The 24252-nt window shown below is 39.2% G+C and overlaps 1 protein-coding gene across 2 annotated transcripts in view; it reads right to left on the bottom strand.

Moving 5' to 3' along the window:
• Positions 1 to 544: 544 nt before the first annotated feature.
• The window catches only part of marco (macrophage receptor with collagenous structure), a 30328-nt gene continuing 6620 nt past the window's right edge, over positions 545 to 24252 (bottom strand). For both annotated transcript variants that reach the window (XM_008120789.3, XM_008120790.3), the window contains exons 4-18: positions 23817 to 23861; positions 22834 to 22887; positions 22146 to 22208; positions 22009 to 22041; positions 20375 to 20428; positions 20238 to 20282; positions 19555 to 19662; positions 14806 to 14913; positions 13474 to 13509; positions 11551 to 11634; positions 11161 to 11214; positions 9826 to 9870; positions 4716 to 4760; positions 2842 to 3018; positions 545 to 1077 (exon numbers count right to left, since the gene is read on the bottom strand). In XM_008120789.3, the coding sequence (XP_008118996.1) occupies positions 947 to 1077; positions 2842 to 3018; positions 4716 to 4760; positions 9826 to 9870; positions 11161 to 11214; positions 11551 to 11634; positions 13474 to 13509; positions 14806 to 14913; positions 19555 to 19662; positions 20238 to 20282; positions 20375 to 20428; positions 22009 to 22041; positions 22146 to 22208; positions 22834 to 22887; positions 23817 to 23861 (1082 nt within the window). In that variant the 3' untranslated portion in view covers positions 545 to 946. The remainder of the gene's footprint in view (positions 1078 to 2841; positions 3019 to 4715; positions 4761 to 9825; positions 9871 to 11160; positions 11215 to 11550; positions 11635 to 13473; positions 13510 to 14805; positions 14914 to 19554; positions 19663 to 20237; positions 20283 to 20374; positions 20429 to 22008; positions 22042 to 22145; positions 22209 to 22833; positions 22888 to 23816; positions 23862 to 24252) is intronic.

A 24252-nucleotide genomic window follows, 5' to 3' on the forward strand; every position in this document is an offset into this window, starting at 1 on the left:
TATGTTTGTAGTTTAACTAAAATGACATGTGCTTTAGATTCGAAAAAAATATGCCACATAAAATAATGCTTTAAAAATACAGTAAAAATACAGTTCAAGGTTTCTATTTTCCCACAACTAATTTCTTCATTTGTGCTTGGGCAAATCCCAAACCATGACTTACATGGACATGCCTGCATCAGAAAAAGGTTGGTAACACTGATTTAGGATTTCTGTAGTAACCCAACTAGTAGGTATGTCCTGATGCTCTCCAATCTGACATGGCAGCAGTTAACCCATCACTCCTTTGAAGTACAGCATGTGGCATATCTGGATTGTGTTTACAACCTTAAGCACTTTCAACCCTTTCACTTCCTGCTACTGGATTTCTTCTCTCATCCTATGTAAACAGTACCTTTTTTTTGGTCATGTTTCAGGCATTTTCAGGCATACATTTTGAAGTCCAATAGTAAAGTCTCCCTTCCGTTTTCCGAGGATGCCTGAAGTGTGTGAAAACCGGCAACCTGGACTCCTTTTTTGTAGGTGTAATAAGTTTAGCAACCTATTGCAGTGAAGTCTTTTTTTATTAAAATTTGATCTGATTGCTCATCTTTTCCCCCAAACTTAAAATACAGACAGAAGCACAAAATAATCACACAAATAAACAAATTATCACATTTAAACACAACTGAACAAAGAGCTTTTTAAAAAGGCCATAATAAAAATAAATATTTGGGGACTCAAACAGCAAACAGAAATCTGAAATTTGTTTTATATATAACAGGAATATATAATAATCATTGGGGGAAAGTCAAATATTTCTTTTTATTGATTTATTGCTTCTTTTTTAAAAAGCTAGTTATTCAGTTGTGTTTTAATGTGATAATTTGTTTTTTTGTTTTTTTGTTTTTTGTTTTTGCAAAACCTACAGTTCTCTGGTGTGTATCCAGTGCTGAATGGTCTTCTATTAAGAGCACTGCACCCCAGCGTCTTCGTCATGGCCGCAGTTGTGTTGACCCCATATCCGTTTAGGACAAGAAACAATAGTGTTTTCATTTCCTGTGCAGTGCACGTCATCCAACCAGATTTGTCCAGATCCTGATATCAGGAAAAAAAAACATATGAAAGTAAAGATGAAATGAGTCACCAAACAAATTACCAAACAGATCCATAATGGTTTTTTTGTGTGTGTCAGGAGCGACTTGAGAAACTGCAAGTCATTTCTGGTATGAGAGAATTGGCCGTCTGCAAGGACGTTGCCCAGGGGATGCCTGGATGTTTTACCATCCTTGTGGGAGGCTTCTCTCATGTCCCCACATGGAGCTGGAGCTGATAGAGAGAGCTCATCCATGCTCTCCAGGTTGGATTCAAACCAGCAGCCTTCAGGTCAGCAACCCAACCTTCAAGTCAGCAGTCCTTCTGGCACAAGAGTTTAACCCATTGCACTACCGGGGGCACTGTTTATCCATAATGGTGCTCCTCAAGCAAAGATCTTAGTGAGCTCAAGTCCTGGAAAAATTGAACTTTCCAATGAGAAAAACAAGAGCTTTATTAAAGTCACAATACTGCATCACTATATTTCCTCAAAGGTTTAAAAAAGGCTTCAGCAATCTATGTATTAAGGATGCAAATCCTGAAATATTTTGTCCTCACATGTGAGGCTATTCCTCCATGGTGCTGTTCCTCAAACTCCAAAGTCCCAAAGGACTTATCTTACAGAGAACACAGTGGGGTTTTTTGCACACACATTTTCTACACACAAAACTGGTTTTCTATGCATGAACCTTCTGCTCAGGAAATCCAATTTTCTGTACAAAACAGGTCCTCTATGTGTAGATAATTGTTCTGTTAACATTTCGGGATGTTCAGATGTCAAGAGATAACTACATAAAATTCTTACTGCTTTTTTGTAATGTTTCCTGTTAGGAAACCTGCTTTTTGACATGTGAATGAATACAGATTCATATTTTTCCCATCCTTGCCTTGAATACCCTGATCTTTTCCTTTCTCATTCTTCTATTGTCTATAGAACCATTGAAAACCTGCCACAAGTTGTAATGTAGAAGCCACACAAATAAAACCCCATCCGAATACATTTGCACAATTTCCAATTGTGTTTTATGTATAGCACTTGACTTTCTTGGTTATAAAACCTTTAGGCTTTTTTATTTTACATTTTTAAAATCCTTGGAATACAGCAACACCATAATTTCCACCTAGTGATATAGGTAAAGATAAAGGTTTTCCCCTGACATTAAGTCCAGTCGTGTCCGACTCTGGGGGTTGGTGAGCATCTCCACTTCTAAGCCGAAGAGCCAGTGTTGTCATAGACACCTCCAAGGTATGTGGCTGGCATGACTGCATGGAGCTCCGCTACCTTTCCATGAGAGCGGTACATATTGATCTACTCACACTTTGCATGTTTTCGAACTGGTAGGTTGGCAGAAGCTGGGGCTAACAGTGGGAGCTCACTCCACTCCCCGGATTCGAACTGCCAACCTTTCGGTCAGCAAGTTCAGCAGCTCAGCAATTTAATCTGCTGCGCCACTGGAGACTCCATATAGTGAAATGGGGATACTGAAAAGATTCAAGTAAGGGTGAAGCCTTGCTTGAAAGATTCTGGTTACTTCATTATCGTTCCTTGCCTTCAGTCCTTTCTGAAGACAAAACCCTCTACTGCACATCTCTTGCTTTCTCTGATTCTTTGGAAAATGAACATCCTGCTCCAATTTTACTACCAAGATCACAGCTGAAGGCTACTATGCAATGCTGTTTCCCATGCAGTCAAAGTACACTACCTGAAATCAAAACTCTCCTTTTGTGACTTGATTAAACTAGGCAGGGAAAACATTTGTAAATTACCTGCAGGTGCAGTGAAGGTCTCAACTACATTTCGAAATCCCAGCATTCGACAAATCACTATTCCGTCTTTTTCATCCCACTCGTCATTACATATGGTGCCCCATATTCCGTTGTGTTGAATCTCAATTCGGCCACGCCTGGTCCCTCCAATAAGTCTGACAGGATGGGCTTGCGATTCTGCATGTTTTTTTTAATTAAATGCATCATGAAATCAAAAGACAAAGGAAAACTAATAAGGTTTGGATCAGGTTCAATTTGAATAAATGTTCAGTGCTATTTCTTTATTTATTTGTTCCAGAATCTCTGTAAAGTGTACTCGGATTCAAAGAGATGTTATTCATGGCCAACACAGTAACTCCTGAATATGTTTTCTCAATTTGAATATACAAAATTTTGCCATAACAGGGAAAACTTTTAAAAGAGAGAGCTAATGGACTGGGAGTTAATTCTTTGAGGTTTTCTACATCCAGCATTTGTCTCTTGTTTGGACTACAAATGGCAAATTTTACCTATATAGAATTCAAAGGTTTTTCCAGATGTTACAGACACTTCTTGAGAAACTCAACATTCTATGACTAAGAAAGAGACAGTTAGCCTGACACAGGAGAGGGGCAGCCTGGATTTCAAGTGACTTTTATATTGCTACATAGAGTTGAAATGTTATTGTTTGTTATTATCCTTTGTCTCAGCACCACTAATGGCCTTTGCCTGCATTGAGACCCTCTAGAACAACTGAACTACAACATAAACAACATCTGATACAGATATAAATCTGTCATTTTACCACCATTGACTTTCTCGTCCTCTATAATAAAACTTTGCTTCTGGAAGAAACCAGTGAAGCTTAGAAAACTTGCATGATGATGATGACGACGACGACGATGATTATAATAATAATAATTTATTTATATTATCCCACCACCATCTCCCAGAGGAACTTGGGGCGACTCACAAAACACTCAAGGTGTGACATACAAAATACAACAAATGCATAACAAAACATAGGCAATAAAGAGTCAAAGGAACATCAAAAATTCACAGTAGCCCCTGGTAAAAACAATAAAATACAGCAATTGCTGTAAATAAAACAGCTGTATTTGACCTCAGAGTTGTAAAGTGCTAAAAAGAGTCTAAAAGTCCTCATAAACATGATCGAAGCTTGTAGGAAAAGCCAGGTCTTTAATTGTGTGCGGAAGGTTAGGAGGACAGGGGCTAGCCTGATCTCCTTTGGGAGGGCATTCCAGAGCCACTACCGAGAAGGCCCTCTCTCTCGTCTCCACCAACTGCACTTGAGACGGAGGTGAGACCGAGAGAAGGGCCTCCCCGGTAGATCTTAAAGCCTGTGCTGGCTTCATAGAAAGAGATGCAGTCTCGAAGCATGATGCATTTGGGTTGGGGAACAAAGATATTTCTCTTTTGTGGATCTTGTTGTGTTGTCCATATCAGTAACCTTTCCAAACCTCTAGAAAGACTCCCGATACAGTAGAATACAAGAATGTATGACACTAACTTGGGTGCTGAGACACTAGTGGAATGATAAACACAGAAAAAAGGGATCATATGTGCAAAAATATTTTTTGATTACTGTAACCTTTATTACTGTAAGCTTGATTAATACCAGGTGAGTATAGAAATATCAAGGGTAGCTATACATCTTTGTATAGGCAGAATCAGTCTCATTTTCTTTGGTACCACTTTAATTCAGATTCTTTTCCCTTTGGTGCACTTTTTGTTTGTGATGCAGTGGAACACTTAGTCCCGCCCGCCTCCCAGCTCATGTGGACCTCCAGAGCACGGAAAAACTCCCCAAACTTTAACTTGTGTAGTTGTACACAATTGTTAGAGAACAGTAGAACAAGAAAAAAATTCATTACCTGGATCTCCCTTTTCACCTTTAAGCCCTTGTATCCCCTGGGATCCTGATTGAACATAAAAATGAACAAATGAAACATGCAAATTACTGAGTGGCAACTTTTGCTATAACAAGTTTTCAATGAAAAAGCATGCTCTTTCTTTCCTACCAGAGAAAGAAAGATTTCTCTGAGGTGATGATGTACAGCTGTCCTGTCTTCTAACCATATTCAGGAGGAGTCTACCCCCAAGGTCATATGGATGTGGACACTCCCTCCTCCCTGTCCCTCTTCTAACCTTCTCTATCGCAAATGCCATAACCTATTGCATAGCTATTGGAATATAACTGCACCCAGTCTCTGGGCACACATCCTTTTGGCAAATGTGAATCTCCATGAATGTGTGGAGAACACCTTTTAAAAACCACTAGTCAAAAAAAGCATAACCTTGTTAGAAGTCAACTCTTTTAACAAGTGATATTCACAAGCATTCGTGTAATGACACACAGGTAACTCAGCTGCTAAACTGAAGAAGCATGTCTTTAAACTGCCAAGGATAAAGACATGCCACTACAAAAATATATTTGGTTAGCAGAGGATAGTTGTTTCTTTTCAGCTGAAGTTGCCCAAAAGATATACGCTCCCTTTAAACATCTTAGTTAAAATGTGCACTCAGAGATAAAAAAGTCTTATTTGAAAAATACCGTATCTTCTTTACTCATAAACATCTTGTATTAATTCACCAAACAGGCATATTTCTTACTGAAGTTCAGTTACAGATTGGATGTAGTTCTCTGTATTGAGTACACAGGATATCATTCTATATCAATAGTCCATAGTCTTTAGGTATGGTTGTACTCTCTGAAGTCCATAATTCATACTGTATCCATTGAAGTCTTTAAAGCATAATTGTCTATTGAAGTCCTAACACACACTTGCTTGCATGCATCCACCTCCTCTGAGGTCTGATGCAAGACTGAATACAAAATGGAGTCCTGAGCCTGCACGTGCATGTCTATAATGCTTTCTGCACCAAAGAATCAAACTGGCAAATCAACATATACATAGAATACAGGTTAGCAAATATATATATTAACAAATCAAATAGTGAGAGGCTTGGGGAGTTGCTATTTTCAACATTCTCACATACAAATTTCCTGAACTACATAATTTGTTGTATTTCACATCCAATGGCCCTGTTGCTTAGTCTTAGTATGCTCAAAAGCACAGTTTGAAAACCACACCTGTAACAATGATTGCCACAGTTTGAAATATCATTTGCTGATGTAGTGTAATAATCAGAGGTGGGGAAAGTTACCCTTTGAAGTGATGTTCTTAAGTGCCTTTAACCTTATTCTTCTTGCTATCCTGGAGTTGTTGCTTTTTTTGGGAAAGATTTATTCAGAGAAGGCTTTTCATGGCCTTTCTCTTAGGTTGAAAGAGTGTAACTTGCCCAAGATTACTCAATTGGTTGCCATGTCTAATCAGAAATTCAAACTCTGGTTTCTCGGAGTACTAATCCAACACCCAAACTATTACACCACACCAAATAATGTTATACTAGCTCATCTCACTTGCTCACTTTTTGAAGTATAGCTCCTATAATATTGCAATATAGTCATATAGTACAATATACTAATATATGATATTAATATTGTGCTATGTTAATAATATAATATATTGTATGTACATGTAAGCCACCCTGAGTCCCCTTTGGGGTGAGAAGGGCAGGATATAAATGTCGTAAATAAATAAATAAATAAAAATTCCTAATCACTGGCCATGATGGCTGGTGGATTTGGGGAGTTATGGTCCAAAAAGGTGACTTTTCTGGCCTCTGGTAGCAACCAAAAGACTGAACCATGGATCAGAAGACCACCAATTTGTATCTTGCATTTACAGTAGCAAGTAAGATTCACAGTATCCCATCTGCATAGGGAGATAATGTTGGCCTCCTTTGCAGTGTTGTTATAAAAATATACTGTACTAATAAATACACACTGCTTAAAAAAGCATTTCTACTGAACATGAAATGAGGGCTACTTATCCACTTTTTTCTCATGGGAAATACTTGTGCTCTCGGAATCATATATTCCTCCATTGGCAAAACCACCCACATTTCATACAGAAGTAGAAAAGAGGAAGTAGGAATTACTTCTGATTTTTTTTTTTTTACTTCAGTGCATGAATTGACATTTCAATGCATGGACCCCACTCGCTATTCTCTAACCGGTCCTTGAACTCCAATAACACGTTTTGTATTTCAACACAGGTTTTCTCAGCTCTGATTAGACGGTATGTTGAATATCTCATAGGCAAGCCTGACTATCAGGAAAGGATTAGACTTCTGGTTCAGTAAGCAAGAGAGGTGTTTGCTTTGGATTAAATCAGTGGTTCTCAACCTGTGGGTGTCCCCAGATGTCAACACCCAGAAATCCTAACAGCTGGTAAACGGGGAGTTGTAGGCCAAAACACCTAGGGACCCACAGGTTGAGAACCACTGGATTAAATGGTCAATTTCTGCAAAACAGACTACATTTCTAGTCATTAAAAAAATACCTCAAGCTACCCGCCTCCCCACACTTTTATTATCTCTGGACAATCCAGAATCAGTGTGCTAAACAATGTTGAATCTGCACCGGCACACAATCTAAGTCTGGAGTGCAATCTAAGGACCTCATCAGACAGATGTCTCTGTCCATTTAGTTCTGTTTTGCCAGCAATTGCCAGCAAAAATTGAAGTCATGCAGGGTGCTTTGCAGCAACTTGCACACTCTCCCTCCTTCTCCCATTACATGGGGGCATCAGGACAAGGCGCATTGAGCCCTGTCTCTACCCTCATCAGACAGGGACCGGTAGCTCCATTGGAGCTACCCAAATGATGCCTTACCTCCCGTTGTTGGTGAGGAAGCATCTTGCAACGCTTCCTCACCACTTCAAAGATCAATGGGGCAGGGTCACAGCCAGCATCATGTGATGGTGCTCAGCAGGCCCCATCCCCAAAGAGGAGCAAAGACTCCAAAAATCCCATTGTGATGAAGTAGTCTTTCTAATACTGTGAGTCCTAGATAAAATTCATGAAAGTTATTTTTGGACTACAATTCTCAGAAAGCCATTGGGGGGGCGGGGGAGCTATAGTCCAAAATTAATTTTCCTACACTTTGTGCTTATGCCTTCAAAACTGGAAATTTCCACACTGAATTTGGCTGATGGACAGCATTCAAATGCATGCATCTTACATTCTGTAAGATGAGTTAGAAATACAGTAGAGTCTCACTTATCCAACATAAACGGGCCAGCAGAATGTTGGATAAGCGAATATGTTGGATAATAAGGAGGGATTAAGGAAAAGCCTATTAAACATTAAATTAGGTTATGATTTTACAAATTAAGCACCAAAACATCACGTTATACAACAAATTTGACAGAAAAAGTAGTTCAATACGCAGTAATGTATTATTGTATTTACGAATTTAGCACCAAAATATCACAATGTATTGAAAACATTGACTACAAAAAAGCGTTGGATAATCCAGAACGTTGGATAAGTGAGTGTTGGATATGTGAGACTCTACTGTACTTTGGGAAATACTACTAATACAACAGCAGATCTCTAAAGCAAAGTGTTTTACGATATGAAAATTTTCATTTGTCCATATTATGGAATTGGACTGGTGATAGATGCTCCTGCCAATGCATCCTATAGTCTTGCAGTAATTGATTTCCCCTAATTTTATGAAAAGTTATTACTGCTAATAAGTCAGTCAACCACAACATCCTAGTAAGAAATGCAGATAAGTGACTGAAAACTTGCACTGCCCAAAAGTACCTGGTAGTTATCGTTCCTCATAAAATTGGTCCAAATCAATTGCTGCCAGAAGAGTAAGAGAGAAAGAGGGGGAGGAAAGGGAGACTAATACAACCAGGTTGTGTCGGCAAAAACATTTCTCAATCGCAAACAAGTTCCATTTAGCTCTTTTTAGTGAGGTTTTCACAGTTACAGAGATGCTTTTGAATCCAATCTTATACTATATTAAAATCTAATTACCATCACAAAATTACAACTCAGGGAAGTTACAATTGTGGTTGGCAGTTCCCAGAATCCCCCAACATGAGGGTTTTAGGGTATTACCACGAAAAAGTAACATTCCCAAACTGTAATACTACTGGTAGTGGACTGGCTGTACTACTTTGTCCTACCTCAGTCCGTTCAGTCTACTAAGATTACATTATTGGATGGGATCTTGGAGGCCTCTTATGATCTCTTGCTTGTTACAAGATATACAAGGCAGGATGCATTTCCCTGCCTTTAAAAGCCATCTTTTAAATTGGTGGAACTGATGTGTTTGGTTTTGCTTTGCTATTTCCTGGACTAAAGCTCCTCTAACCCCCAGCCAATTTTACCACTGCTGTAGCTTACTGGGTGATTCTGAAAGTTGTTGTTCAAATTCTGGTTCTCTTGAATTTCTATATACTAGATTGAGCGTGTTTTTTTTTTTACAGTATTGTGTATTCTGTTTTTATATTATATGTAATTGTAAGCTGTCTTCCATAGCTTTGGGAGTGTTGAAAGAAGAGAGTAAAGACAGTAATTTTTTTTAAAATGAGCTTCATTTCTACAGGATCATTGTTTTCCTTGAATAATATACAAGCAGTCCCCGAGTTATAAACATCCGACTTACAAACAACTCATAGTTAAGAACAGGGGTGAGACAAAATGAGAGAAATCTACCCTCAGGGAGGGAAATTAACCCCTGAAAGAGTTATCATGGGGAAAAGGTGTCTCAAGTGAAGCTTTATTATCAATCCTTGTTTCTACAAGAAGCCAATTTTTCAAAATCCAATTATCACAGGGACAGAAAGTGAGGTGAAATCTACTTAACAGGAGCACAGACAGCAAAATAAACACCACAAGGGTGTTCACCCCTATGCTAACCAAAACGTGTGTGTGTGTGTGTGTGTGTATGGTTGCACTTTAAAAATGTGCCTGTTTCAACTTACATAAAAATTCAACTTAAGAACAAACCTATAGAACCTATCTTGTTCATAATCTGGGGATTGCCTCTAATCATTAAGAATGCTTCAATTCTGTTGACTCACCAGTTTTCTTGAAAACAGTCAGCAAGTACCTTACCTTTGGTTCCTGCATCTCCTTTTGCACCCTTGCTGCCTGGTATTCCTGAAATAATAGGGGGGGGGGGGATGAGGAAACAAATTTATAAAAAGCATTACAAGTCCAAATAGTATGACAATTTCATTTTCATCTTTATGTGCAAAATTCCAGATAATATATTAAGACAAAGATCTATAAGTGCAAAATAAACATTCAAACTTTAATTAAATCCTATAGAAATCTATGTAGGTCAGTTGTGGCCTATAAACATTTCAAATATCAGGAAAATACACATTAAGGCCAGAAAATAACAGAGAAGTAGTGAATGTTTTGTATTTATCACCTCTATATGAGCCCCTAATTTAGAGACTACATAGAGACTGTCAAAGGCCCCCAATCCCCATGTACTGGGAAGCAGCTGCTGTGATTAACATGGGTCTGTTCTGTGTTGATAGGGAACCAGCTGACTAATGGTCTCTTCTCACATAAGCAATCTCCTGTGCAAGAGGAAATTGTGAAAGATGTATTGCTTCTGCTTCTTACACTGGAAATTGCTCATAGGAAGAGGTGGAAATATCAGTCAGCTATTTCCTTATTGACACGGTAATAGACCCCAATCGATTGCAGCAGCTACTTCCAGTAAGTAGGTATTAGGATGGGATTAACAGAATAGCACCATAACTTCAGTGTTTGTGCCTATGTAAATCCCCAATAGGGTTCCAGCCTGGTTTAAATTTATATAGTTCTAAAGGAAACACTACACCACTCTGGAATAAAACTGGAAAAAAAACTAAAGTAAGGATTGTGACAGGCATTTGGAATGCCATGTCCTTGCAGTATCCTCAGCATTGGCTATACAAAAACTATTGGAGAATCACAGATTTCCCACCCAAGCTCTAGAACTTATTTCTCACAGATTTGCTGCCACAACAACCAGTATCTTATTTAGCAAAATTGAAGATAATGTTTGCAGTTGGCTCTTCAATAATAATCTAGCAATAGAACATGTGTGGAGAGGGAAACACGAAATAACCTCCACAAATAAGAATTTATATTAGCCTCTTTGCATGATGTCACTATTTTATACACTGTGTTTTTGAGACACAAGGTTTTTGGAAACTTTGGCCTTAAATTCATTACAATTCAAAGACGGTCATGGAAACCTTTATGGTTCCATTTGCTTCATTAAGCATTTTCACATTCATTCATTCATTCATTCATTTATTGCCTGATTCAATTTATCAAATGTGGGCTTGGGAATTGAACATATTTTCTTGGTTGCTATCACTTCACAGCTCTTTAAAAAGTGGTATTTTGTTCCTACGTTGACTTTATGTGTCTTAGATCTATCTTTACCTGGATCACCTTTGCTGCCTTTTTGCCCACGGTCACCTTTTGGTCCTGGTACCCCTGGTAGAAGAAAGAGATAGATCATGTCAGAAATCCCTTAGAAAACAATATCCCAGGGATACAACTTAGACAATTAATTTATCACATTTTGAGTAAATGTGTTGCCCCAAGGGTTGAAAGATGTTTGCCATAGCAAGTGATTTTCCTCACTTATGTATCTTGCACTTAATCACATGCTTTATTTTGTAGCTTGTTAGTAGAAGATAAACAAATGCTTAATTTGCAAATCTCTTTGCTGAGGCATGTGTCTTCCATGAAATCCCATTTCAGGAGGGGAAATGCAGACACTATTCCTTACACTTAATTTGACTCAAAGAAACATGGCTGTTTTGTTACCTGGAAGGTTACTTGCTGCTCCTTTCTCTCCCTTTGCACCTTGCAGCCCAGGAGGTCCTGGTAGTCCTCTGTTGCCAGGATCGCCTTGTAAGTGAACCAAAGAATGCAAGTAATCAGAATGATAGAAGAATGACCAGAACGCAGTGAAAAACCGAGGGCAGTGTGGATAAATCATCACCTACACTTTGAAAGACAAGATGCCACTTCATATTGTGGCTGCTATAAGAACAACAAGGCAATGAAATTCTCCAGTTTTGGGTTTCCAGCACAATTGTATTAGAACAATGGTTCTCATCCTGTGGGTTCCCAAATGTTTTGGCCTTCAACTTCCAGCTGGTAAACTGGCTGGGATTTCTGGTAGTTGTAGGCTAAAACACTTGTGGACCCACAGGTTGAGAACCACTGTATTAGAAGAAAGAAAATAGAGAACAGGATACCTTCAGCTGTTTGACACCAGTGTTCTGTAGATGTTGTTTTCATTATCACTTATATAAATAGGGACAGGTGCAAACCTAGCATTGCTGGTATTGTTAGAATGGACAGTGCAAGAGAGGTTCAGAATCCATTTCTACAGTTAAATAGAAGCACAATTCATCAACCCATTGAATTGGGGAAAGCAAATCCCCTGTGTATAAACTGAATGTGGAAGCATCTTTTAGTTAAGTAATGGTAGCTGATTAGCATTTATATGGTAAAGTGTTGTTGTTGTTTTCTGTGGTGGGAGTCAGGGACTAATCCCCAAACACCTGCCCACAAATCCTTTTTAAGAACCTCAATATCAGTTAAGACAGGAACAGTGTACAGTAGAGTCTCACTTATCCAAGACTCACTTATCCAAGGTTCTGGATTATCCAAGGCATTTTTGTTGTTGTTGCTTTCAATATATCATGATATTTTGGTGCTAAATTCGTAAATACAGTAATTACAACGTAACATTACTGCGTATTGAACTACTTTTTCTGTCAAATTTGTTGTATAACATGATGTTTGGTGCTTAATTTGTAAAATCATAACCTAATTTGATGTTTAATAGGTTTTTCCTTAATCCCTCCTTATTATCCAAGATATTTGCTTATCCAAGGTTCTTCCGGCCTGTTTAGCTTGGATAAGTGAGACTCTACTGTACTAAGAAAACTCTTAGAGTTTAATAATTTCAATGAAAATTTGCCTTTCACACTTCCTGATGAATCAACTCGTCATCAAACTGCCAGTGTCATATTTAAGGTGAAGGTAAAGGTTTTCTTCTGACGTTAAGTCCAGTCGTGTCCGACTCTGGGGGTTGGTGCTCATCTCCATTTCTAAGCTGAAGAGCTGACGTTGTCTGTAGACACCTCCAAGGTCATGTAGCCGGCATGACTACATAGAGCGCCGTTGCCTTCCTGCTGGAGCGGTACCTATTGATCTACTCACATTTGCATGTTTCCAAACTGCTAGATTGACAGAAGCTGGGGCTAACAGCGGAAGCTCACCCCATTGCCTGGATTTGAACCTCTGACCTTTTGGTCAGCAAGTTCAGCAGCTCAGTGGTTTGAACTGCTGCACCACTGGGTTTTAGAAGGAGGTATTTTAAATCCCATTTATTTTAATGGGTCTGTTCTAACTCTATGTCTGATCTTAAATCTCACTGCTCTCTTGAGATCTTTTTCCTGGCAAGTGCACTTAGAAGAAACCATGAGGTGTCATCCTATGGATGATAACTCAGAAATACATTTTATTGCATTAAATCAGATGTACTTCCAGGTAAGTAATTGTGCAGGGTTATCATAATAAGCATGATCAAATTCAGCAAGGCCTGTTTCTGAATATGAGTGTACAGGGCTGTGCTGTTAGAGAAATTATATGATCTGAAATCCTTGTTGCTTCAAAGAGGTGACCAAAATGGCTAAAAGGGGGTTTAAATTGCATTTATTCACCATAATATACCTTTGTCTCCTGGAAGTCCATGAATACCGTTCAGACCTGAAACAGGATGTAAACATTTTACTTACATGTATGATATTGCTTGACTTTTTTTTAAAAAAAGAATTAATTGAATGTCAAATTCCAAGGGAAAGGAATGGAAAATAATAGAGAAAACACAATCTTTTGAGTTCACATTTTAAAATCATGTCTTTAGTTGTGATGGGACCACACAAAAGAAATAATACAGTGCTATTGTGAAGGGTGCAATTACAGATTAGGAGTGCAGAATGACTGTTATAAACACATAACAGTACTGTTTCATTATCTGGGCAGAGACTACAACCTAATATCAGCATTAGGAGAGTGGAAAGTCTAAACGTTTTCATTAAATGCAAAAAGAGATTGGCAGGAATTGAAATTTGCATGCTCCACCCAGTGCCCAGGAGTATTATTCGTTTTAGGGACAACACAAGTGTGATGGCACATCCAAACCTTTGGGAAAACCATGGTGTCTGGCTTTACCTGTGGGCTATCTGTATACTTTCTATTAAGATCAAGACCCTTAACATACAGAGGCACTTTAGACAAAGATGAAGGTTAACCAAAATGAGTTTACTGAAAACAAGATGAATAAAGGGTTAATTCCACCTAGGGCTATTGAAAAATAGCTTAAAACAATACATTACAAAAGATTTTGCTGGTCACAGTCATCTCCCTGGAATTCTTGAAAGTCTTTTGCCTCTGATGTAAAGCCTCTGCAATGGTCAAATATGTTCCAAGGCCTGCCTTCCCTATTCTGGTGCTGGAAACCTGAATTAAGTGCAATCTGAAGCAGGAGCAGGAATTAAGAGGCACTGCAGATGTTACTGAACCTCCATTTCCAGCAGCAATAGTTAACAGTGAAGAATCCTTGGAGTAACATCCCAACATCATCTTGCAGCCTCTATAATTCTGTTCTAAAACGCAATAGAGTGCAATGGCTGTCTTCTGAAGCAAATGTTTCAGGGCAGAGAAAGAGAGATCAAGTTGAAGGCTTGTCTTTATTTGGTTATAATCCTTTATTTATTGACTTACTTACCTATTCACTAGTTTCATTATGGGATAAACCAACTATTATGGAATGGAGTGGTACACTAGAAATTTTAAATGTATTTAAAAACTCAACAAAAATGCATTAAGTAATTAGCCCAGATATGTTAGTAAGGAAATGCTTCTCTACATAGAAAAAAATTATGTCACCCTAGAACAGTTTTCAGAATGAGCTTGTGTCACTGATATAATTATACTACTGGAAGTAAAGCCATTATGAAGAGTCATGCCATTTGCACCTGGGGTTTTATTGTATTCACTCACCTGGGAGACCCCGTGCTCCCTGTTCCCCCTTCTGTCCTGGATTTCCAGCTGGTCCTGTTGGGCCCATTGCTCCTTTTCCACCTGCTTCTCCTTGGGGCCCTGGGTTACCTAATAAGTAAGTTGGAGCTTGCTTTAGCTTATAAGCTTGTTTTTGTTTTTTTGTGCAGCACTTAATTTAGATCTGAGTGCTTCAAAGTAACGAGGAGGAGGAGCTTCAAGATGCGTTTTGATCCTCAGTCTGAGCACAGCCACAAACTACTGCTGAATTCCACCAGCACCCTTCACCACTGAGATTCCTACTACCAAGATGGTGGCAGCTCATGGATCAAGAGGTACTTCAAAATAGTAGATGAGGAGAAATTTCCCCTTATTGACCCATGACCGAAGGCATAGAAAATTATTCATTTGCACTGTTCTGCATTGGGAAGTAATTTTGCCTTTGAATATGGCAAAAGATTCTTAGCTTGTTCCACATGCCTAGCATGCTAACAGATGGATAAACAGAGAGCCAGGATGTTGTGAACTGGGGCCTGGATCAGGACTACTCCACCAAAACTGATTTGAGGATTATCAGGTTGGGAGAAAAGAAGATATACTCAATGATCAATGAATGAAACAAGGGCTTACAACAGATAAAAGCATAGTCAGCCACTTCAGCCAACAGAAGACAACCTTTCTTGTAGCTTAGTGTGTACTGCTCCTTCTAAACACATGGGACTTTTTCCAACTTCCCATATACTTTCTGTACACAGAACTAGCTATATTCTTCCTCTAGGTTTTTTTTTTTTTCATGTCAGGAGCAACCGGAGTTGCTTCTGGAGTGAGAGAATTGGCCGTCTGCAAGGACGTTGCCCAGGGGATGCCCGGATGTTTTGATGTTTTTACCATCCTTGTGGGAGGCTTCTCTCATGTCCCCGCATGGAGCTGGAGCTGATAGAGGGAGCTCATCCACACTCTCCCCAGGTGGGATTCGAACCTGGCAGCTTTCAGGTCAGCAACCCAACCTTCAAGTCACTTAGTCCACTACGCCATCTGGGGGCTCTAGGGTAAAAACCACAGAATCTCCCTTTGTTATATATTTGTGGTCATATTTTCCAACTTCTGTTCTAAGTGACATCAAAGAATGGGAATGGAGAACTATTTCCTTGTGTGCAAAAGGTCATTTCTCTCTAGCAAAAGAAGAAGGAGTTGCTTGTGTTTTTTTTTTCTGATGGGAACATGATATGGATACATTGATTCAGCCAGGGATGTTTACCTTTGACTGCCTCCACTTATTTGAACAAACTAGTATGTCTCTTAATTAGGCACTTAACATCCAGGAGGCCTAAGCCCTTTTCTATATTCACTTGAATCACATGATGCCATCTGCATACTCACTGCAGCTATATGACACTATTCTGAACACTGTTAATAAGTTCTTTTAGTAGCCAGTGGCCCTATCAATCATGAAAAGTGTTGAGCTGTGCCTTTTATCTTACTACTAAATCTTGACTCGATCCAAGTCCTCCATGCCTTTGCAAAAAGTAACATTTCACTCTTCAGAGGTTGGACAATCGTGCTCTCTCATTATATCTCTGACAAAGTTTTCTTGGGTACCACATCTGGGTGTGAAATGGACAAGGCACCTGGATTAAAAGACAACTAAACTCACTACATCTGTCTTGTTCAAAACTGCTTTGAAGGCTTTGAAGATGGGAATGAAAGAAACTCTTCCCTGCCCCTTCAAAAAAAGATATCCAAAGAGTGCCTTTCCTTTTCTGCCATCAACGTCTACAAAGCATTTCTGAATTAGATATAGTGAGTTTTATTTCTGTTTAATCCAGTTGCCCTGTTTCCACAAACAACACCTGCAGTGAAGTCGTAATTCAATATATTAAGCATAGACAAAGTGCAGCAGGCTGGATGCAACCCGTCAAGACTGTCTTTGGAGCCCTTGGCTACCCAGACTGCCTTTTTTCTGGCAAAAAAGTGGGAGGAAATTACATTTGCCAAAAATCTAGAAGTACTAATTCATTTTGTGAATAGACTACAGCCTGTTGAGACCTTTGAGGATGAGGACAAGGATTTTCTAGTTGAGCCTGGTGTTTCTGTGGGGGGAACGAACGTGTTTTTTGAGATGATGGGAATGCTTTGGGTATATCTGTTTGTCAGGAAAACAGGCAGCGATTTTCATGAGAATCAGCTGGGGATTGACTCTGGAAGAAATGTGGAGGAGACAGGAGGGTTATAGATAATCCAGCATTTACAGATCAGAAGAGATCACGTGAAACAGAGACACATCCAGTGTTCCCTAAGACTGAAAGATAAATAAAGGGAACCCTAGTGTGAGAAAAAGTGAGGTCATGAGCAAGGGAGTTTTGTTAAAGAATTGGAGTCAATATTTGGTGGGGAGATAAATGTTGGATTTTTATGTGTCAAGTTGCATGCTTTGGGAGCTCAGTTAAAAGTTCTATTCTGTTCCCCTGTTTAAATTCAATTCCTCCTGTTTGGATTACTGATCTTGTTTCAAGTTTCAAGCCTTGGTGATTACAGTCAAATTCAAGTATCAAGCCTTTGGATTATGGTCATGTTAATGCTTTCAAGTTTTTGGATATAGTTGTAGTTTACATGCAAAAAACTTGGATTACAGTTTCTTGCTTTTGCCTTAAGTGATTTATGGAATTCCTGATCAGAGTTGGGCATTACTTTTGGTAAACTTCTGGAAATCTAACTCATGGATGTATTTTGGAACTTTTTTATATTATACTCTTTTTAAAATAAACTTACTATTCTTGTTCAGTGGTGTGGTGTTTGGGTGAAAAAGGGATCAAGTAGGTGACTGGGCTGTTTATTTTTTATAGGTGTTCAAGTCAAGTGGAGAGCAGGCCACTTGCACTGGAATGGCATGAGTTCCAGATTCCCTTTGTTTGGCTTCCTTGCCCATAGTTTTAGAGCAGTTACTTTTATGTTAGTGTGTAAGGATGGAGTAGAATAACAGAGTTGGAAGAGACCACATGGGCCATCTAGTCCAACTCCCTGCCATGCAGGAAAAGCACAATCAAAGTATCTCTGACAGATGGCCATCCAGCCTCTGTTTAAAAGTTTCCAAGGAAGGAGCTTCCACCAAAGGGGCAGAGAGTTCCATTGTTGAACAGCTCATACGGTGAGGAAGTTGTTCCCAATATTCAGGTGAAATCTGCTTTCCAATAACTTGAACCCATTGCTCCGAGTCCTAGTTTCCAGGGCAGCAGAAAACAAGCCTGCTCCCTCTTCCTCATGACACTCCTTCACATATTTGTACATGGCTATCATGATCCTCTCAACCTTCTCTTCTGCAGGCTTAACATACCCAGTTCTTTAAGATGGTCCTCATAGGGCATGGTCTCCAGACCTTTTTTAGTCGCCCTCCCCTGGACACCTTCCAGCTTGTCAATATCTCTTTTGAACTGTTGTGCCCAGAATTGGACACAGTATTCCAGGTGAGGTCTAACCAAAGCAGAATATAAAGTCACCAATGACTTCTCTTGATCTAGGCACTATACTCTTTTTGATGCAGCCCAAAATCCCATTGGCTTTTTTAGCTGCTGCATCACACTGTTGGCTCATATCCAACTAGGTGTCCATGCAGATTCCAATATCTTTCTCACATGGACTGTTGTTGAGCCAGACATCACCCATTTTGTATCTTTGCATTTCATTATTATTTTTTTGCCTATGTGTAGTATCTTACACTTGTCCTTGTTGAAATTCATTTTCTTAGTTTTGGTCCAGCTCTCTCATCTGTTAAGGTCATTTTGAATTTAACCTGTTTTGTGGCTGGGACACTAAATTTGGTTTGTATAGATCATTTTTAACTACTATTTATTGTGTTGCTGTCACTAGTTATTTTTATTTGAATTTGAGATATTTTCTGTTAATCTTTGTAAGTGTTATTTTATGTTATTTGATGCTGCTCATTAATCTTGGCAAGCTTTTGTTGTATTTTATGTGTTCTGTATTGGTGCCTTGTAAGCTGCCCTGAGTCCCTTTAGGGAGATGGTGGTGGGTTATTATTATCATTATTATCCTGTCCTCTGGAGTATTCGTTATCCTGCCTAATTCGGTGTCATTTGCAAACTTGATAAGCATGCCCTCTAAACCAAGTCATTAATAATGATGTTGAATAGTAATGGACCCAGGACCAAACCCTGCGGCATTCCACTAGTCACTTCTTTCCAGGATGAAGTGGAACCATTGGTGAACACCCTTTGGGTTTGGTAGCTTAGCCAATTATAGATCCACCAATTACAGATTGCTTAGCCCACATTTGACTAGGTTACTTTCAAGAAGGTTATGGGGGACTTGGTTGAAGAGTCCTCTTTTTTCCCCTTCTTGAAGATAGGGACATTTGCCCTCCTCTGGTCAGCTGGGACTTCTCCTGTTCTCCAGAAATTCTCAAAGATTATTGCTAATGGTTCTGAAATGACTTCTGCTAGTTCCTTCAATACCCTTGAATGTAGTTCATCTGGCCCTGGAGCCTTGAAGGTAAATTGACTATGGAACCTATTGCAGTTGCCCAAATCTGCTATTCACCTGTACCTAGAAACAAGTCCAGCTGTATTCAGTAGGGCTGAGTTTTGCAAAGACATCCCTAGAATTACTCCTTATTGAACCATTCTATCACAGTTTGGCTGAGTATTCTAGGAGCTGTAGCCAAAAAATTACCATTCCTGAACTTTAAAAAACTTTTCATAACATTTTAAAGATAGTCTTCTGACCAAACACTCTTACCTCGAAGTCCCTTCTCTCCCATATCTCCTTTTAATCCTGGTTCACCTTTTGGCCCAGCAGATCCAAAATCCCCTTTTGCTCCTTTTTCACCCACAGGTCCAGTTAAACCTGGATGGGAACACACACACACACACACACACACACACACACACACACACACACTTACATATTAGATGATATTTTTTCACAGGCTGCTTTAGATTTCTGAGCACCAGAAGCCAAGTCCTTTTACTATATTTGCCACAGTAATGCGCCTCTTAGTGGTGCCTTCTGGAAATAATTTCATGTAAATAAGGAATTAAGGTGACTTTGAGCATTTAGTTTATACAGTGTTTGCCAGTTTCACAGGAAAAAGTCTTTTTAGAAACATAGACTATCTGGTGGTCTGTTGGCTATGTACTGTCAGCCAAGTGTGGAGAAGCTCAATCTATCTAGATAAGTTGGGTTCTCAAAGTTTGATCTTCTAGATCAGGTGTCCCCAAACTAAGGTCCGTGGGCCAGATGTGATCCACCACGGTCTTTTCCCTGATCCCTCCCATGCTGGCCTCGCTCCTGCCATGCTGTGGAATCATATCTAGCCCTAGCCAACATAGTCAATGGTGTGGGATGCTGGGCATTGCAGCCCAGCAGCATTTTGAGGGTTGCATACATGTTTCCCACCGTTAATCTATAGCAAGCATTACCTGGAAATCCTTGCTCTCCATTTAATCCTTTGGGTCCCATGGCTCCTGAAACCAAAAGAAGGAGACATTATTAATAATAGTACAACTTCATTTGTTTTGAGGCATCCCATCTGTTTCTACAGCTCATCTTTGATTACCTGGTTCACCCTTCTCTCCTTGCACACCTGGGGCTCCTCTTGTTCCTTTAATCCCTAAGATACAAATGAAGACATTTAGGCTGCCAGTCATGCAGATACTTTCATAGGAGTAAGTTCCACTAAACTTAATGAAGCTTATTCAGGCATCTATTCAGTTCTAGATTACCTGTATCATAGCAAGACACGGGAGGCATCACATCACCCCAGGTTTATCAGCTGGAATTGAACTCAGATGTGTGAAGTTTAAAGCAGGTTCTAAGCTTGGGTTTAGTTGAAAGATATATTGATCTCAGCTGAGATGTCACTTTGAAACTAATCAGCTGGAATTTGTTAAAGATTATGGATGATGTTAAATAGAAGCTCTTACATCCACCTGTGAACCAAAGTCACCCTGCAGGGTAAAGATGTGCCACTCAGCTTTGTAGAACAATTAACAGGAACTTTAATGGTTGTAAATATATTGTCTAAGAAATGATTGTGAAAGACTAATAGATGAATGTATTGCACTGTATGCAACAAACACATGCAATGTATGTATATTTGAATGAGTGAAAATAAATAAACATTATATATTAAAATGATCAAACAGAGCAATAATATTTACAATAGTTTCTCTGATTGCTTACAGAGAACAGTAGGAATAAACAGTCCTTTTAAAAGTCCATAAAATTGCCTCAGTGCTTTAGAAATAACAGGGCCTCTGAGAGCCACCAGCCATCTTCACTCCTGGCTGTTTCCAGTCAGCACACACACTCATATATACATACACACACTCTCTCTCTGTGAGGTAAAACCTGCTCAAACCGGTTCCCTAGTAGCATGGCAGAGAAATTAACCAATCAGATTCCTAGTTGTTTGCAGGCTCAGCCAATCAGCTTCTTACACGTACTTTTCCAGTTAACCCATTCATAATGGTGTCTTTACAAACCCCAACAGAATTTAAAATATTTATTTAGAGTAGTAGTTCCCAAATTGATCCTCCAGGTGTTTTGGGTTTCTACGCTAAGAACCAATAGTCGGCTTGGCCAACAATCAGGAATTTTGGAAGCTGAAATCCACAATATCTGGAGAACCAAAGTTTGTAAACCATTGCTCTAAATAAAGGTTTTGTTAAAATGTAAAACCAATGAGTTTTTTCTGTTAGAGGAGTTGGACTAACAATTCAGGATTCAGGCTTCTCTATTGAACATTAAGAGGGATTTATTTATCAAAATGGAAAAATCTTACAGGGAAGGCTCAACAAGTGGCTGTATCGATCACATGGATTGAGAATGATGCACTGAAAACCTTGGAAAATATTTTGCTATAAATCTAGTATAAACATTATATGCCATCCCAGTATTGAATCTGAGTGGAAATGAAGAGCATTGCCCAACATTTACAACGATTATTGTATCAGAATATTATTTCTCCCTCACTCACCTAGGTAAAGCCTAGGAAGTCAGAATGTTTTGGATTGTTGACAAATAGCAGAAAAAAATGTGAAAATGTTTAAACTGCTTTGTGCTTTCAGTATACTCTGTGTAACTGAAAGGTTTTTAATTCTGACAATTGTGTACTGTGATCAGTTCTTGTTTCCTGAATAAAGCTATCTGAATTTGTTGGGAGAAAAGAATATTATTTCTATGTTTTACCTGCTTCTCCTTTCTGTCCAGGCAATCCAAAACCTGAAATAAAAGAAAGTAAAATAATTGTTTTAAAATTGGTGTGCAGAAAGGTTATTTTCTCTGTAAACAACTGGACAATTTGGGACAGCCAACAACTTGCTTACCATTTGTCCCCGGTTCTCCTTTGCTTCCTCTTAAACCAGTGTCTCCCTTTTCACCCCTGTCTCCTGAAAAATGTCCAAAACACAAGAATTGATTAGAATTACACAAAGATGCACTTGTTCCAAATAGATGAAGCTACATTTCTAATTTAATAAAAACACATATTATCAATCTGTTCTTAGGATTTCCTTGGATGGAATTGTGTCAATTCAACTAGAATAACTGTGCTATAAAAGACTCATAATATGATGTAGTGTGCACTGATCTATGTCTCTGGAGAACAGGGTTCAAATCCCTTCTTGCTCAAGGAAACTCATTGTGCAAATCACATTCTTTTAGCCTTTGAAGAAGGCAAACATCACACCATCTCAACAAATGCTGCCAAGCAAACCTCATGATAAATTTGACTCAGGTTTGGAAATGACTTGAGGGCACACAACAGCAGCAACTACCAGAACAATAATGCTGTAATTCTGTACTGTGAATGGAACCTAATGTTGTACTCTGGTTTGAAGATGGATGCAACTTCTTGATTTCAATGTCATATGGTTTAAGAAAATAGATACACAGTCCAAGGATAGGCTATACAGGCGCATATCTTGTTCAATTTCAAGTTTCTGGACTGACTTTATGGCATTTGAACTAAGCCAGGGTGCTCCAAACTCGAAATATAAGTGCATGAACACTGACCTTTACTGCCCTGGTCCCCTTTTATTCCTGGAATTCCTCTGTCTCCTTTGGCACCTAAATAGGAAGAAAATGTTTAATTTCAGAGCAACAGAGATGAGAGGAGTAAAATGTTTTAGAAACTAACACTGTGTATTAATTTGCTTTTAAACAAAGCTTTGCAAGGCAAATACATAATCTCTCACACAATAATAATCAGAGACAGTATAGAGGATTTTAATGCCAGCTTCATGATTACTTACTCTGCATTTGAGTCTATTTTAGAGGAAAGTGTGTCTGTAAGGATATTTTTATGCCTGCAGGGGGCATTGACAGTGGGAAGTTTTAGTTGACCATTCATTTCTGACTGCACAGTGCTGTAGATTGTTTTAAACTTTATGGAGATCAGTTTATTTTGCATAATTTTACATCACTTGTTCTCAACCTGGGGTCCCCAAATGTTTTTGGCCTACAACTCCCAGAAATCCCAGCCAGTTTACCAGCTGTTAGGATTTCTGGGAGTTGAAGGCCAAAACATCTGGGGGACCCCAGGTTGAGAACCCAACCTTGGACTCTTCTTGCTGGCAGATCAAAATCTTCCTAGGACATTAGGCTTTTAGAAACCGACTAGAGAGTGCTGTCCTGTTTATGCAGTTTTTTGTAGGTGACAGGAGCAACTTGAGAAACTGGCGTGAGAGAATTGGCCCTCTGCAAGGATGTTGCCAGGGGATGCCCAGAGGTTTGATGTTTTATCATCCTGTGGGAGGCTTCTCTCATGTGCCTATATGAGCTGGAGGTGATAGAGCAGAGCTCACCCTGCTCTCCCTAGATTCGAGCCAATGACCTGTCGGTTAGTAGTCCTCCCAGCACAAGGTTTAAACCCATTGCGCCACCTGTTTATGGTGTGTATATTGTAATTGTCAATTCATGAATGTGAAAGTTTTAATTATATAAATTGTTGAGAATGTAAATGAATAAAGTGATTGGGAGAGCCTCTATGCACCCACCTGGAAGTCCTGGAGGTCCTCGAATTTCATTGTTTTCAAGTTGGCCTAAAACAGACATTCATGTTTATTAAAGCTGGTCAAAACTTTTGAGACACCTATCAATGGCAATATAAGTCCATAACCAAGTAAATGTCTTTTTCCTGTGAGAAGTGTAAGTAATTTCCTCCACCACCCCATAAAGAGAACAAACACAAGACATAAAGACAAATCCATAAGCTATTCAAATATGTATATACTATATCCCAGCAATACTTCAACAACATTGTTTTAAAAGACAACACAAATGAAAGACATTTTCTGTCTAATACAGTCAGGGCCGGCCGGAGATATTTTTTGGTGTGAAGCGGGGGTGCTGAAAAGCGCCCCCGCCACCGGCCCCGCCTCCCGCGCCCTGGCCCCGCCCAGCGTGCCCTGGCCCCGCCTCCCACGCTGCGTG

Source organism: Anolis carolinensis, chromosome 1 (assembly GCF_035594765.1).
Source record: "Anolis carolinensis isolate JA03-04 chromosome 1, rAnoCar3.1.pri, whole genome shotgun sequence".
Classification (NCBI taxonomy): domain Eukaryota; kingdom Metazoa; phylum Chordata; class Lepidosauria; order Squamata; family Dactyloidae; genus Anolis; species Anolis carolinensis.